At 55.0% G+C, this 14,794-nt stretch overlaps 2 protein-coding genes across 3 annotated transcripts in view; both read left to right on the top strand.

Annotated features, from left to right (window-relative positions):
• The window catches only part of G0S2 (G0/G1 switch 2), a 64,462-nt gene that overhangs the window by 19,474 nt on the left and 30,194 nt on the right, over positions 1 to 14,794 (top strand). The window lies entirely within an intron of this gene.
• CAMK1G (calcium/calmodulin dependent protein kinase IG) lies at positions 4,194 to 14,570 on the top strand. Of its 2 annotated transcripts, XM_030261442.4 has the most exons (13): positions 4,194 to 4,599; positions 6,527 to 6,642; positions 8,207 to 8,335; positions 8,582 to 8,656; positions 9,200 to 9,338; positions 9,500 to 9,623; positions 10,119 to 10,194; positions 10,742 to 10,854; positions 11,400 to 11,478; positions 12,038 to 12,125; positions 12,553 to 13,028; positions 13,419 to 13,534; positions 14,009 to 14,570. In XM_030261442.4, exons 2-12 carry the CDS (start codon positions 6,551 to 6,553, stop codon positions 13,510 to 13,512), a joined length of 1,485 nt encoding a protein of 494 aa, XP_030117302.4. In that variant the 5' UTR covers positions 4,194 to 4,599; positions 6,527 to 6,550; the 3' UTR covers positions 13,513 to 13,534; positions 14,009 to 14,570. The 2 variants fall into 2 exon arrangements, with proteins under 2 accessions (XP_030117302.4, XP_072774945.1); XM_072918844.1 differs by lacking the exon at positions 12,553 to 13,028 and having other exon boundaries at positions 4,201 to 4,599.

Raw genomic sequence — 14,794 nt, 5'->3', positions numbered from 1 at the left:
GAATGGGCTGGAAGGTCCTGGAAGGGGCTGGAATCGGTTGGAAGGGGCTGGAAGGTCCTGGAAGGGGCTGGAAGGTCCTGGAAGGGGCTGGAATGGGCTGGAAGGGGCTGGAAGGTCCTGGAAGGGGCTGGAAGGGGCTGGAAGGTCCTGGAAGGGGCTGGAAGGGGCTGGAAGGTCCTGGAAGGTCCTGGAAGGGGCTCTGGGCTCTCCTGCTCTGTGCTCTGTGCTCTGTGCTCTGTGCTCTGTGCTCTCTGTCCTTGTGCCCTGGGCCTGCTCCTCCTCCTCCCCAGGGACGAGGGTTCCTCTCAGGCCTTGTCCCAAATTCTTTAGAACCTGCTGAGAAGCACCAGAGATCAAGATAGTGTTGGTGTATCACTTACAGGAGGGTTTTTTCCCTCATGTTCTTAAGCCTGTAATCACAGATAAAATAGAAAAAGTGATTTAAAGCCGCTATGTGGCCCGGGAGGAAAAAAGCCTGAGCTGAAACAGGCATAATCCTGTATGAGACAAGCCCAGAGAAATCTAATTGCATTCTTCCCCTAGCCAAATTCTACAGTGCACTTATCTCCTTGATTATTTACTGCTCACAGTAATAAGCTGACAAAGAAAAATTGCTCCTGGAGAAGTCTTTCAGGCAGATTTCAGCGTCCTGAAATATTTCTTTTGCTGGGAATGCCTTAACAAGCCTGGGTTTTACCAGCAGCCACAAGGTGTAAAAGGAATGGCTCTGGAAATTCGGAATTCCGTTGCTCCTGCTGCTGTATTTGTCTGTAAAAGTGAAGTATTGAAGTTCCCCCCAGTGGGAGCACTGAGCAGGGGGTGCCAGCCCTGGGCAGGGCAGGAGCTCCCTGGGGGCTGCTGGAGGAGTTCCATCCCAGGTGCTCCTGTCCCGGGTGATGCTCCCAGGGAATCCCTGGGCACTGCTGGAGCTGCCCTGGGCACAGGCACAGCAGCCCAGAGGGAAGGACACGAAATAAAGCCCAGCACAGCCCCAGCACAGCCCCAGCCCAGCCCTCCCCACCCTCCCAGCGAGCCACGGGCACTCCCTGGCTGCTTCTCCCAGGAGAGGGGCAGGGGCTGGAGGGGAGGAACATCCCAGGGCTCCCCGAGCCTGCAGCAGCCTGAGCCCCCCCAGATGCACCAAATGAAGTTTTGCTCTTCAGGGATGCATAATTAACCCCTTGAGTAAACATCTATTCAAACCTGCATAATTAGCGCTGGATTTTTCAAAAGGCTGATGAAAGGCCCTTTTAGGTTCCTAATTGGCTTCCTCTTCCTCAGCTCTGGGTGTGAGCTGTCAGCACAGGCAGGGCTCTGTGTGCCAGGGACTGTGTGGGTTGGGAATGGGAGGCTGGAATTCCATACAGGATGGCCCAGGGTGCCCAGTCAGCCTCTCCTGGTGCCCAGCCAGCCTCTCCTGGTGCCCAGCCAGCCTCTCCTGGTGCCCAGTCAGCCTCTCCTGGTGCCCAGCCAGCCTCTCCTGGTGCCCAGTCAACCTCTCCTGGTGCCCAGTCAGCCACTCCTGGTGCCCAGTCAGCCTCTCCTGGTGCCCAGCCAGCCTCTCCTGGTGCCCAGTCAGCCTCTCCTGGTGCCCAGCCAGCCTCTCCTGGTGCACAGTCCGCCTCTCGGGTGGGAGAAGAGCAGCCCCAAAGCCCCCGAGCCTGGCTGGAGGGGCACATTTGGGATGCTGGTTGGTTTGTATGGAAGTGATGGAGATACAAGAGATGGATGGAATTATTTAGGGACAGATAATGAAGCTGTGCAGTTAATGATGTGCCACTGAACGGGGTAATTAGCAGTAATGCTCAGCAGCAGCTAATTACATGATTCTTTGCCATTTTAAAATGAATGGTAACCATTGCATTGGCAGTCTCCAGGACCAGAATTCCCAGGTTAAGGAGAACATAAAACCTGAGACTGAGCTCCGTGGGTAACTCATTCACCAATTTATGCACTGAAGTTTAAAAACAAAGCCTGGAGAAAAGAGCAGCTCTTTCCAGCTGAGGCAATGCAGCCCCAAAGAACCCAGACCCAGCTCAGCTCATTCCCAACCACCCCTGGATGGAGGAGCCTCCCTGCCTTACAGAACTCCCGTTTTAGGGCCAGAAAGAAAAGTGAATAATCTCCCAGACTGAGAAGGATGTGCTATTGAAATGATCTCCGTTTCCAGGAGTTCTGCTGCAATACCTGCCAACCCCGAGGGCACCACTGGTGGTTTTACAACTTTTCTTGAGGCAGGGGCTGTCCCTGCCCGGTTTGCTCCATGGGCTGTGCTGCAGTGCTCTCTGCTGGCACCAGCCCGGGATGCTCAGGGGATGCTCAGGGGGCTGCCCCGAGCCTGGCACTGGGAAAGAGCCCCAGGAACATCCAGTGCAGCCATGCCCATCCTGCCCGGCCCCAGGATGGCACTGCCCGAGGATGGCACCGCCTGGCTCGGGCTCCAGGAGAGCCCAGGGACTGCCAGCCTGGCCTGCCTTTGCTGGGTGTGTGTTTGCATCCAGGTGTGCATTTGTCCTGACTCAAAATCCTCCCCTGAACCCCCCAAAACCCCCCAAAATAACCCTGATAAACTGCCCCAAAGATCCCTATTAACCCCCCCAAAATAACCCTCATAAATCCCCCAAAAAACCCTGATAAGCCCCCAAAAAACCCTAGTAAGCCCCTCTAATAAACCCCTAATAAATCCCCTCAAAAAAACCATAATAAACCCCCATAAACCCCTCATAACGCCCCAAAAAACCCCTAATAACCCCCCAAAAAACCCTAATAACCCCCCAAAAAACCTAATAAACCCCCCATAACCCTCTAATAAACCCCCCATAAACCCCTAATAAACCCCCTAATAAAACCCCTAATAAACCCTCTAATAACCCCCAGTAAACTCCCCTAGCAAACCCCCCTAAATAAACCCAAATAAACTACCCTAGTAAACCCCCTAATAAACCCAATAAGCCCCCTTAATAAATCCCAATAAACTCCCCTAATATGGCCCTATAAAAACCCAATAAACTCCCCTAATAAAGCAAATAAACTGCCCTAATAAACCCCAATAAACTCCCCTGATATACCCTCTAAAGCCCCAATAAACCTGCAATAAAGCCAATAAAGCCCCTGACAAAGGCTCTGACATGGCCCTGACCCTGGTGTCTCCCCTGCAGTGGGACTGGCTCCCCCTCACTCCAGGTGAGGCCTTGCAGTGGATTTTAAGGAAATTCCACCCAAACCTGGCAGGAAAGGAAAGCTGCAGACCCACATGCAGGAATCCTGACCAAAATCCCTCAGATTTTGGGGAGTTCCCAGGGATGGAGCAGCAAAGACAGGCTCAACACCCAAGAGCCTTTGCCTTGGAACCAAGCTGCTGAGGGAAAATATAGTGAATAAAAAAGCGTGATTTTTCAGTATTGCCTCAGAGCTGATTTATCCCTGATGTAAAACTAAACTCCACAATGATGTGGACTTTTCCCATGCATTATTCTAGGTGGCAGTGTAAATCAGCTGAGAAGGCAGTCAGTAAAGTTGTTATTGCCAGCTCTAAAAATCCCACACCGTAGCAAAGATTCTGAGAATTATTAATATTTCCTCTATTCATGTGGGCTGTGCTTGAGCTGGCACTCACGGGGAGGCTTTGAAACTCAAAATAGAGTCATTGTGTGGTGAAATAGCCCCAAATTCGGGGGGCTGTGCCCTGTGATTGCTCTGCAGGGGTTTGTGGCACGGGGAGCGGGTGAGGAGCATCCCTGGCAGGGCTGGCACAGCCTGTCCCGGGCAGGGCAGCCCCACAGAGGTGCCAGCCCAGCCCAGGGAACGGGGGCGGCTCCCCAGCCCCAGGAGCATCGCTGGGAGGAAGGCAGGAATTGTCTGGGGATGGATCAGAACCAGCCTGAGCTGCATGCCCAGCTCCAGCCCTGAGCCTGTGGGCACCTGGATACCCACCCTGAGCCTGTGGGCACCTGGATACCCACCCTGAGCCTGCAGCACCTGGATACCCATCCTGAGCCTGCAGCACCTGGATACCCACCCTGAGCCTGTGGGCACCTGGATACCCACCCTGAGCCTGTGGGCACCTGGATACCCATCCTGAGCCTGTGGGCACCTGGATACCCACCCTGAGCCTGTGGGCACCTGGATACCCACCCTGAGCCTGTGGGCACCTGGATACCCACCCTGAGCCTGCAGCACCTGGATACCCATCCTGAGCCTGCAGCACCTGGATACCCACCCTGAGCCTGCAGCACCTGGATACCCATCCTGAGCCTGTGGGCACCTGGATACCCACCCTGACCCTGTGGGCACCTGGATACCCACCCTGAGCCTGCAGCACCTGGATACCCATCCTGAGCCTGCAGCACCTGGATACCCACCCTGAGCCTGCAGCACCTGGATACCCAGCCCTGAGCCCGTGGGCACCCGGATACCCAGCCCTGACGTGCTCCCCCAGCCCTGCTGCAGCATCCCGTGCCCCTGCTGCTCCCTGGTTACCATCTCAGCTCCATCTCCCTCCTCTTCCTCCTCCTCCTCCTCCTCCTCCCCACTCTAATCCCCGCAGACGGCGCCGAGCGCGAGCAGCCAACAGGAGTTGCTTTGTCTGGGCTGACTTGGGTAAGCAAAATTTCCTTTCCTCGCCAGCCTTTTGCTGTTGCTGCTCTTTGGGTGAGGCAGGTGGGACCCCCGCTCACCTGCTCTGCTTTAAATTGCTTTTTCCTGGTGGCAGAAGCAGCAGAGGACTTCTCCTCCGCGCTGTGCTCAGCACTCGTGTTGTGTGCAGCGATCTCCTAGAGAGCTGTCCGAGGTTTTACATCCAAGGGACTGCAGGGAATCGGGGCTATGGGCAATGAAAATGGAGATTTTGCCAGTGCTGCCCCAGTTGGAATGGATGGAGGGATGGATGGATGGATGGATGGTGTGGTGGGAATCCGGAGCTTTGGCGTGGGCTTGTTTGTAATGGCGAGCTCGTGGTTTCAGTTCTTCTTTTGTCCCTGAACACAGAGGCTGCCCTGGCACTCCGTTCATTCACTCATTCATTCAGCCATTCATTCACATGCCATTTGCTTGCTTTGCTGTATTTTTTTTTTTTAATCAGAGCCCTTTTAATTTGCATTCTCCTTTTTTCCTATAAAGTTCTAATTCCAAAGGCAAATCCATGCAAGCTGCATGTCTGCTCCCCCTGCACATGGAAGTTTGTCACGAGCCCATTAATCATGACTTACATCCATTCAGGGGCAGGGGCTGGCTGCAGATGCCTTTGCTGCTGTGGGATGTGGAAGCAGAGCAGATTTCCTCAGGAAAGATTTAGGCAAGGTCAGAATAACATCCCTGCACCCTGGGCAGTGTCGAGCTGGGTCTGGGTCACACAGAGCAGAGCAGAGCAGTTTGTTGGCTCAGGCTGCAGGAGAGCCCAAAGGTCAGACATTGGTAGCACACGTGTTTGTTTTCCTCTGTCTGTGACACAAAATCAGCTGAAGCTGAGGTGTGAGGCTGAGTGTGGCTGTGTTTGTTCTGCTGGGGAGGGGGAAGCCCCACAAATCAAAGCTGTGTTATGCACTTCACTCTCAGCTCCAGAGGGTCCCACCTGCAGCACTGAATGAGCTTTTCAGTAATGCCACGGCACCTGGCACACCTGCACTGTCAGGGGGTGAACGAGTCTCTTTCTGTGAGTGTCCAGATCTGTAGGTTCGGGATGGGCAGATGACTGCAAAGAAAACGTTATTTAGGAACTTAAAATAATTGGCAGAAAGTTTTCTACTGATTGATCAGCATTTTTGTGAAGGACTTTTGACTTTCCCTGATTTCAAAGAGCAAGCTAAGGCTGGGCTCTAGAAGGAGCTGTATTTCTGTGAGTTACACAGGATCTGAAAGAGGTAAATAAAGGTCAAGTTCATGAGGCCTTTGCTGATTTTATGGACCGAAGGCTTCAACTGTTTACAGCTGAGTCAATTTCGGTTTCAATAATGTTAAATTAACCTTTAAAAAATGTGTCAAGGAGCTGAAAACCCTGCAAACGTGCTAATTAAGGAGATAAAGTAGGTTCAGGAGGAATCCAATATCTAAGCAGTCTCTCATGAAAAAAGACCTTTCAGCTTTTTGTCTGCTTTAATACTTCTGCCTTTTCCAAAGAGATAAAAAACATCCATGAAAGTTTTTGCTTTGTGTTCTGAAGGCTCAGCTGTGTCCCAGAGCCCCTGGCTGTGGTGCAGGGGGTGCTGCCCACCCCAGGGATGTTCCCCACCCCAGGGATGTTCCCCACCCCAGGGATGCTGCCACCCCCAGGGATGCTCCCTTCTGCCCAGGGATGCTCCCTGCTGCCCAGGGTCACGTTTACATCTATTTTTCCCTTGTCTCAGGTTCCTGTCTCAGGTTCCAGTGTCCCTCCAGCCCCCAGACCCGATCTCATGATGAGCTCTGAGGGGTTTGGGGAGCGTTTCACAGCCCCAGGCCCTGGCCAGCTGTGATCCAGCTGTGATCCAGCTGTGGCTGGGGACTCCTGGGCTCCTCCTAACACAGTGACCTCTCCTCCTGCCCCTGCCAGCGTTCCTGCTTCACTCTGGAGGAGATGGGGCGCAAGGAGGAGGACGGCAGCGGCTCCTGGAAGAAGCAGACCAGCAACATCCGCAAAACCTTCATCTTCATGGAGGCCCTGGGATCGTGAGTACAGCGCCCTGCCCTGCCCCAGCCCTGGCTCCGGGGCCCTGCTGGCCCTGGCCAAGGTCCTGGGGACCAGCTGCTCTGGGGCAGGCCAGGAACGGCCGAGGGGAGCCCGGGATGCTGCTGCTGCTGCTGCTGCTGCTGCTGCTGCCACCCCTGCCTCACCTTCCCCAACAGCCCAGGCACAGCTCCAGGAGCCCAGGATGCTGCTGCCACCCCTGCCTCACCTTCCCTACCAGCCCCAGGCACAGCCCCAGGTGCCCTCTGCCCTCCTCCAGCCCCTCTGACCCTCTCCTGCACGGGGATAAGAAGCGCCCATGGGGATCCCCCTCCTGCCCCTCTCCTGCTGCTCTGCCCTGCAAGGTCAGGCGCTGGGGCGGGTACAGGATGACAAAAACAAGTTGTATATTTAGCTCAGGAGCCCTGACTCAGTCGGGGAATGAAACAAAAACAAGGATGTTGGGGTTGTACAATCCTTCCCTGTGCGTTAACAGCTTCATTTGCCTATTCATGGGGATGAGACAACAAAACATTTCCAAGGTTGTGGGGGAGGAATTGAATTACCTCCACCAGCGAGTTCTGTCACGGACAAATTTTCTGTGACTTCTGAGCCCACGAGAAAGCTCCCAAAGAAGCAGCTACTCCAAATCCTGTTCCTTGTCAGCCTCAGAGATTAATTGAATTATCCAGCAGCTTTCGCTAAAGGAATGAGGCTAGAAAAAGCTTTGTTCTCTCCTAGCCCACTTGTTGATTCATCGTTTTTAATAAGGGCCATAATTATTATAAACTGTTTGGGACAGAGATGTAGAACAGATGCCCCAGCAGCTGATTTGTAGGTTGTTCATTTCCTACTATTGCTTTAATAGGAAAATTTAGCGCTAGAAATTGGGATTTTTCCCACATGCATTGCTTCAGCTCTCTGAAGAATTGAAATGAAGATCTGGGACTCAAAACCACCTCAAAGTTGTTATCACTTTCCCCCAGGCTCCACAGCACTGCCCTTCCTTGCCCTGCCCTTGGCGGACGCACAGCAAGTCCCATTGAACCCCCAATTAAGGAGCTGCTTCATTAAGGTTTGATGAGGATTAGTGAGGGCCCAGGGTCAGTGTCAGTGCCCCAGCCCCGTGCTCAGGACAGAGCTGTAACAGGATTGGGGTTTTAGGTAGTTATAAATCCCTGCAGCTGCTGCTGGGCTGAGACTCGCTGTCACTTTGTCCCCGGGGACAGGGACAGCATCCTCTGCAGCAGGGGAACAAGCAGAGGCTGAGTTTAAAGATAACTGGGCTGCTCCTGCTGTTTTGCATTTTGTCATGCAGAATGTTGGGTGGCACAACCCAAACTGCAGCTGCATGGTGGACTGTGCAGAATGAACGTTTTCCCTAAAATGTGGGGCTTTATTTGCCTTGCCCTGAGCACCCTGCACTTGGTGCTGCTCCAGTACAGCTCCAGCTTTGGAATCAGCATCCACATGAAGTTCCCAGCACGTTTTCTGTGTTTTCTGTTTCCCCTCTGTGAGACCCTCCCGTTCCCAGCACTGAAATGCAGCTTCTCCCCCTCTCTGCAGAGGTGCCTTCTCAGAAGTTTTCCTGGTGAAGCAGAAAAGCACTGGCAAGCTCTTTGCTCTGAAATGCATCAAGAAGTCTCCTCTGAACAGGGACAGCAGCCTGGAGAATGAAATAGCAGTGCTGAAAAAGTGAGTGGGACAGTCCAAGGAGCATCCCCGGTGTGCTGGGTGCTTTAAATAAAGGGTCTGGTGCCCCCACTGATGGTGCCTGGTGCTCCAAAGGGAACTGGATGGGCATCAATGATCCTCTGCCACGCCGGGGGAGGCACAGAAGCCCCAGTGAGCTGTCCCTGGTGATTAAAGCAAGATTACTGCCGGGTTTTCCCCCTTCTGTCCTTGCCAGGATTTGTTTCTGACCCACATTTCCCTTTGCAGGATAAAGCATGAAAACATCGTGACTTTGGAAGATATTTATGAGAGCACAACCCACTTCTACCTGGTCATGCAGCTGTGAGTAGCAGCAGAGCCGTTTCTCTGGGGCCACAGAGGAGGCGCAGGCAGGAGCAGGGGATGTGGAGAATTTCAGCAGCAGGCTGGACACTCCCTGGGGCCCCTCGGCCCATCCCTCTTCTAACAGCCACTTTCTGAACCACGAGCTGGATCTACCTGTGTAAATCCCTCACAGTTTAGCAGGGCAGAGACAGAAGTATTTCTAATTAAAGCTGTGCCATGCAGGGTTTCTAGAACTGGAATGGGCACCGTGTCAGCAGCAGGGAACAGCTCTGAGCACCGGCTGCTGCTGTTGGCTGCAGGTTCAGTAAAAACAAAACCCTCCAGCCCGGTGTGGAGTGGAGCTGAGGCAGGGCTGGGTACCTGCAGGATTTGCCTCACAGCATCAGGTTTGCCAGCAGCCCCCTGGCAGCCTGGCACTGCGCCCACCAGCCTCAGCCTCCCCAAATCCGCTGGGAAAGGAGCAGGAGCTCAGCTGGCCGAGCACAGGAGCTTTGCCTGCCTTTCTTCCACCCTTTTCTTCCTAAGCTGCCCTCCCCACAGGGTGTCTGGGGGAGAGCTGTTTGACAGGATCCTGGAGCGGGGCGTTTACACGGAGAAGGATGCCAGCCTGGTGATCCTCCAGGTGCTGACAGCTGTCAAGTACCTGCACGAGAACGGCATCGTGCACCGGGACCTGAAGGTGAGCCCTGCCCTGCCCTGCCCTGCCCTGCCCTGCCCTGCCCTACAGCCCCACAGCCCCACAGCCCCACAGCCCCACAGCCCCACAGCCCCACAGCCCCACAGCCCCACAGTCCTGCTCCTCTCTGCCCTTTTCCTGCTCAAATGCCGCCCTGTGCCCAGCCCGAGAACCTGCTCTACCTCACCCCCGAGGAGAACTCCAAGATCATGATCACGGATTTCGGGCTGTCCAAAATGGAGCAGAATGGGATCATGTCCACGGCCTGTGGGACTCCAGGATACGTGGGTGAGCCGAGGGGCAGGAGTGGGCTTGTGCTGGTGGGTTTCCTGGAGAAAAGGTCGTGCACATCCAGGACATTGCGTGGGAGGGGGAGAGAAATACATCAGTATGTTGATAACAACACGGGACTCACTATGCACAGACCCTATAAACTATAGTCCTTTAGGGACTGAAAAATCTTGATATTTTAAAAATGCAAAGAAAAAATTAATCTTAAGGGTAATATATTTATTGAAAAAAAATGTATAAAAATTATTTTAATGCAATGGGATTCTGTTTAATTCCCACCAGACTGCATTGGCTGGAAGCAGCTCTGTGGTTAAACCTCAGCATGCAGGCAGAGATTGTCTGTGGTTCTCTCTATATAATGGCATAAAAAAGATACAAAACCGCAGACCAATTCAGCTGGGACAGGGGGCTGTGAGTGGCTGAGATTCCTGCTCCCCAGTGCTGGGTAGTTCAGTATTGCTCACAAACCCCTTTGGTTTTGCCGTCCTGCAGCCCCCGAGGTGCTGGCCCAGAAGCCCTACAGCAAAGCCGTGGACTGCTGGTCCATCGGGGTCATCACCTACATCCTGTGAGTCCGGCAGGGACAGCATCCCCCTGCCCTTCCCTGCATCCCCCATTTCCCTGCATCCCCCATCCCGCTGCCCTTCCCTGCATCCCCCGATCCCCCTGCCCTTCCCTGCATCCCCCATCCCGCTGCCCTTCCCTGCATCCCTGATCCCCCTGCCCTTCCCTGCATCCCCCGATCCTGGATTCCCCCCAAACACAGGAATTAAGGCAGTGCAGGAGGGAGGAAAGGAATCCCTCTTGCTCTGTTCTGTGCCTCATCCTGCGCTTTGTTCTCCCCCAGCTCCCTACAAATCCCATCCCATCCTCCCCAGTACTTCTCCTGTCGTTTCCTCCCACACTGCTCAGCCCGGGCCCAGCTGTGGCTTTGTCCTCTCGCTGCTGCAGTGGAGTTTTTAACTCTTCTGCAGATCCCCTGAGCAGAGAGGGACAGCGGAGGGGGCAGAGCAGCTCCTTGTCAGCGCTGCCAGTCCTTGCTCACAGGGGCTGCAGAGGAGCTGTGCCCGCTCTGTGCCCGCTCTGAGGGGCCCTGGCTCTCTGCTCCGTCCCAGACTCTGTGGGTACCCCCCTTTCTATGAGGAAACCGAATCCAAGCTCTTTGAGAAGATTAAGGAAGGCTACTACGAGTTCGAGTCGCCGTTTTGGGACGATATCTCCGAGTCAGGTAACGGCAGGGCTGGATGGCACTGGGTCAGCTTTGGGGCTCCTTCCAACCCAAACCATTCTCTGATGCTGGAAGAAGGGAAACTCTGCAGTTTTTTCCCATTTTTTTCCTCTGTTCTGTACCTCAGCAGCCCAAGCTGCTGGTGGAGCTGCCCTGTGCACAGCTCACTGCAGGCGGCTGCTCACGGCTTATTTCAACATCAATCTTTTATACAAACAAACAAACCTAGCAGGGGGTGTGCTGGGGTTTAATAACAAACATCACAATCCTTCCTGCAAGAAAAACAAAGGGGAAAAAAAGAGGAGAGATGTAAGAGCTCTTCAGGGCAACTTCTAAATCTGCTTCCAGTGCCTGACCACTCTTCAGCAGAGGAATTTTCCCCAAAATCCAGCCTGAACCTCGTGTGGTGCAGCGACACAAAGCCCTTCTCCTCAGGGCTGGCCTCTGTGCTGTTCACCCAGCAGCGTTTCCCAGAGGATCAGCTCTGCAGGAAGGAGGCACCAACCCCCCTAACCCCTCTCTGCTTTTTCCCCCTTCCCAAGCAGCCAAGGACTTCATCCGGCATTTACTGGAGAAGAACCCGAGCGCGAGGTTCACCTGCGAGGAGGCCCTGCGGCACCCCTGGTGAGGCTCGGGGTGGCACGGGGGTCCTGCAGCCCCAGCGGGGGTCCTGCAGCCCCAGGGGTCACTCAGGATGGCCATGGGGGCCCTGCAGCCCCAGGGGTCACTCGGGGTGGCCAGGGGGGTCCTGCAGCCCCAGGGGTCACTCTGCACTCGCCGTGGCAGCAGGAGCAGCAGTGTCCCCTCAGCAGCAGTGTCCCCCCAGCAGCAGTGTCCCCCCAGCAGCAGTGTGTGTCCCCCACCCCGTCATGAACGTCACAAACGTCACTGCCTCCCCCACACTCTGGGCTGGCTCCTTCTCGTGTGCAAAGAAAGCAAACCATGAATAATTAAAGATGCAATTTGTGCATATTTGCCTCCACAAACAGAGGCAGGGGAGAAATCCCACCCTGAGCTTTCCCAGGCTTTGAAGTGTGTGTTTGTGTTCCATTTTGTTGCTGTTTTTCCTTTGGGTTTAATTATTGCTGATTGAACGTACAAAGCAGTTCAGTGCTTCCAGAATGTGGAATGCCTTACAAATGCCATCTGCCTACGAGCCCATTTTCTTCTCTTCCATCTGCAGGATTAATGGAAATACAGCCCTTCACCGTGACATCTACCCATCTGTCAGTGCTCAGATCCAGAAAAACTTTGCAAAGAGCAAATGGAGGGTAAGTGGCTGCTGCCAGGAGCCCACAGCCATTCCACCAACAAATACCAGTTGCTGTCAGCCAGCACTGAGCAGGGCTTCAGCTGGGTGGGTGAGCCCCCAGGACTGGGATCCTCCAGAGCTGCAGTTGCCCGCAGTCGATGTTTGCAGGGCGTTTGCAGCAATATTCCCTGCTGCAAAGTGAGATTCACCCCAAACACGGAGCTGCAGGGGCCTCCCCAGGAGCGCAGAGGGCAGGGGCTCATTTCCAGCTGTTCCTGGCTGGAAGCAGATGTGGACTCCAAACCTGCAGCTGGCACCCGATGGGAAAGGAAAAGGTGGTGTTAGTGGCAGGAATGTGCCCATCCCACAGAGCCAGTGCGGCACAGGGGGGACAGCGTGTCCTGGCACCACCAGCTGCTCACCGGGGCTTTTGTCTCCCTCCCCAGCAAGCCTTCAACGCCGCGGCCGTCGTGCACCACATGAAGAAGCTGCACATGAGCGGCCACGGGGCGGCCGAGGGCTCTGTCCCCGCCACAGAGACCTCAGAGCCCCCCAGGCCCGGCAGCCCCACGGGGACCCCCCCGCCAGCAGCACCAAGTGGTGACAAGGACACAGCTCAGGGGCACCCACACCCACCCACACCCCCTCAGCCCCAGCAGGACACGGGAATGGGGGAGGAAAAGCCGCCAAGCCCCCCAGAGGAGGGACCCCTGCCTGGGGACAGCAACCTGGCCCTGCCGGACACCCACAGCCCCCCAGAGGAGGGACCCCTGCCCGGGGACAGCAGCCTGGCCCTGCAGGACACCCACAGCCCCCCGGGCAGGAGCTCCTGTGGCTGCAGCCCCTCCTGTGTGGGCCATGAGAAGACAAAGGCCTCCTCCTGCTCCGAGACAGTGCTGCTGAAAAGGTCTTCAAAATCCCAGTAGGTATCCGGGTCATTCCCAGTAACTTCCAGAATGGCACAGGAGCTGTGGCCAGGTGGCGGGAGAAGGGGAGGGATGAGCCAGTGGTGGTGTGCTGGAAGCTGTGCCCAGCCCAGGCGCTGCTGCGTGTCCAGCACGGGCTGAGCAGGGTGCCCAGGCTGGGTGGCACAGCTCCCATGGACTGGGGCACACTGGTTTGCCACGTGAGTTACCAGTGGCTCAAGCTGCTGGTGCTGAGAGACCAGACCCTGCCTTGGCTGCAGGGACTGTGCCCGGCCCTGCTCTGACAGCTGATGTTCTGTGCACTGACACCACAACTCCCCTACAGAATGAGCCTAAAGAATTGCTATTTCTCTTCTTTCTGTTCCCTGTCACCCATTCCCAACCAGTCACTTCAAGTCAGAGGTCCTTGTTCCAATGAAAACCAGCAAACACTCGTCTCACTGTGGCACTGGGCAAACTGGAGTTTGTTTGCTCATGTGATGGAGGCAGCCACTTGTCAGAGGTGAGTGCCCTGCAGCCCAATCTTCAGCTGCTCTTCATTAATCCAATTAGGGCAGGCAAAAGGGAAAGGCACAGCTAGCACAGCGCTGTACATGAAATAAAGGAAGCAGGGTTTCTGCAAAAGAAAATCCTTTCACCAAAGCACCTCCCCAGCCATAACTCAGCTCTCAGCTTCCACCAGGGCCAGGCCATGGGTCACAATCCAACTTACATCTCACCGAGGCTGCCCAGGAACGGGAGGGAGGGAGCCACGCATGGGTTTGTCATTCCAAACCCTGTGAGGATTTCGAGCTATTAATGGGAAACCAGTGATGCCAACGAGTTAGAGCCATCCCAGCAGTCAGGGCTGTGCCTGCCCTGTGCAGGAGCAGAGGGACCGAGCTGCCCCTGCCCCACTGCAGCTCACTAGCAGAGTCCTGCAGGGCTCAGGGCATGGACCAAAGCCCGGCCTCACCTGCAATTCTCTCTCCTGCAGAACCAGAAGGGCTCTTTTACTCCTTTCTGCACTCCAGAGCCAGCCACCAGCAGAGCCAGCAGGACAGGAGGCTCTGCCCTGCCAGCAGCTCTGGGGCTGGGGGCACAGCAGTGCCAGGACCCATCCCTGCACTCTGCCCGGGTGTTTCTGGATCATTGCAGCTGGGAGGAGGCGAGGGGAGCTCCTGCTGCCACCCGCAGTGTGCATTGCCATAGGGCATCCTCAGTGCTTCTGTTTCTGCTCCTGTTAGCTGTGATGCACAAGCGCCCTGCACAGCACCAGCCCATGAACCAAAGCCATGCAGAGCTTTACTCCCGTGGCAGCTCCGTTGTTTTTACACCCCTCACCCTCTCCTCTCCTCTCCTCGGGCTTGGCTAGTCCCAGGCTTTGGCACTCTGGAGTTCAGCTGCCCGGGCTGCTCAGCCCTCAGGGCAGCTGCAGCGGGAGGGAGAACCTGCTAGAAACCTCCCTGTGTGTGACAAACCAAGGGCTGAGCTCCCCTTCCAAGGCTGTAATTGCACAATGAACACTGGCTTAATAAAGCTGAGATTTGTTTTGTAAAGGTCTCTTGGTTATTCATAGAAATCTGACATGGAAATGCTCTGTTAAGTCCCTCCTAAAGCTTTCCCTGTGTATCCCAGACCTGCTCCCACTGGTGTTTTTCTGGCAAAATGTTCTGTGGAAAATAAGCAGATTGTGGCAGAAAATCAAACAAGACATCTGACTTCACCTTCAACTATGAGCCTGTGTTTCTCTAATTTGCATAAATATAGGTATGTTGTACAG

The sequence above is a fragment of the Taeniopygia guttata genome, chromosome 26 (assembly GCF_048771995.1).
Source record: "Taeniopygia guttata chromosome 26, bTaeGut7.mat, whole genome shotgun sequence".
In the NCBI taxonomy this organism is placed as follows: Eukaryota; Metazoa; Chordata; class Aves; order Passeriformes; family Estrildidae; genus Taeniopygia; species Taeniopygia guttata.
This window is presented reverse-complemented; position numbering and strand designations above follow the sequence as displayed.

Excerpts from the sequence above, each read along its gene's own strand:
- CAMK1G (XM_030261442.4), top strand. The coding sequence starts at position 6,551 with ATGGGGCGCAAGGAGGAGGACGGCAGCGGCTCCTGGAAGAAGCAGACC. Across the intron at positions 8,657-9,199 it reads TTCTACCTGGTCATGCAGCT|GGTGTCTGGGGGAGAGCTGT; the intron begins GTGAGTAGCAGC and ends CCCTCCCCACAG. Across the intron at positions 10,195-10,741 it reads GGGGTCATCACCTACATCCT|ACTCTGTGGGTACCCCCCTT; the intron begins GTGAGTCCGGCA and ends GCTCCGTCCCAG.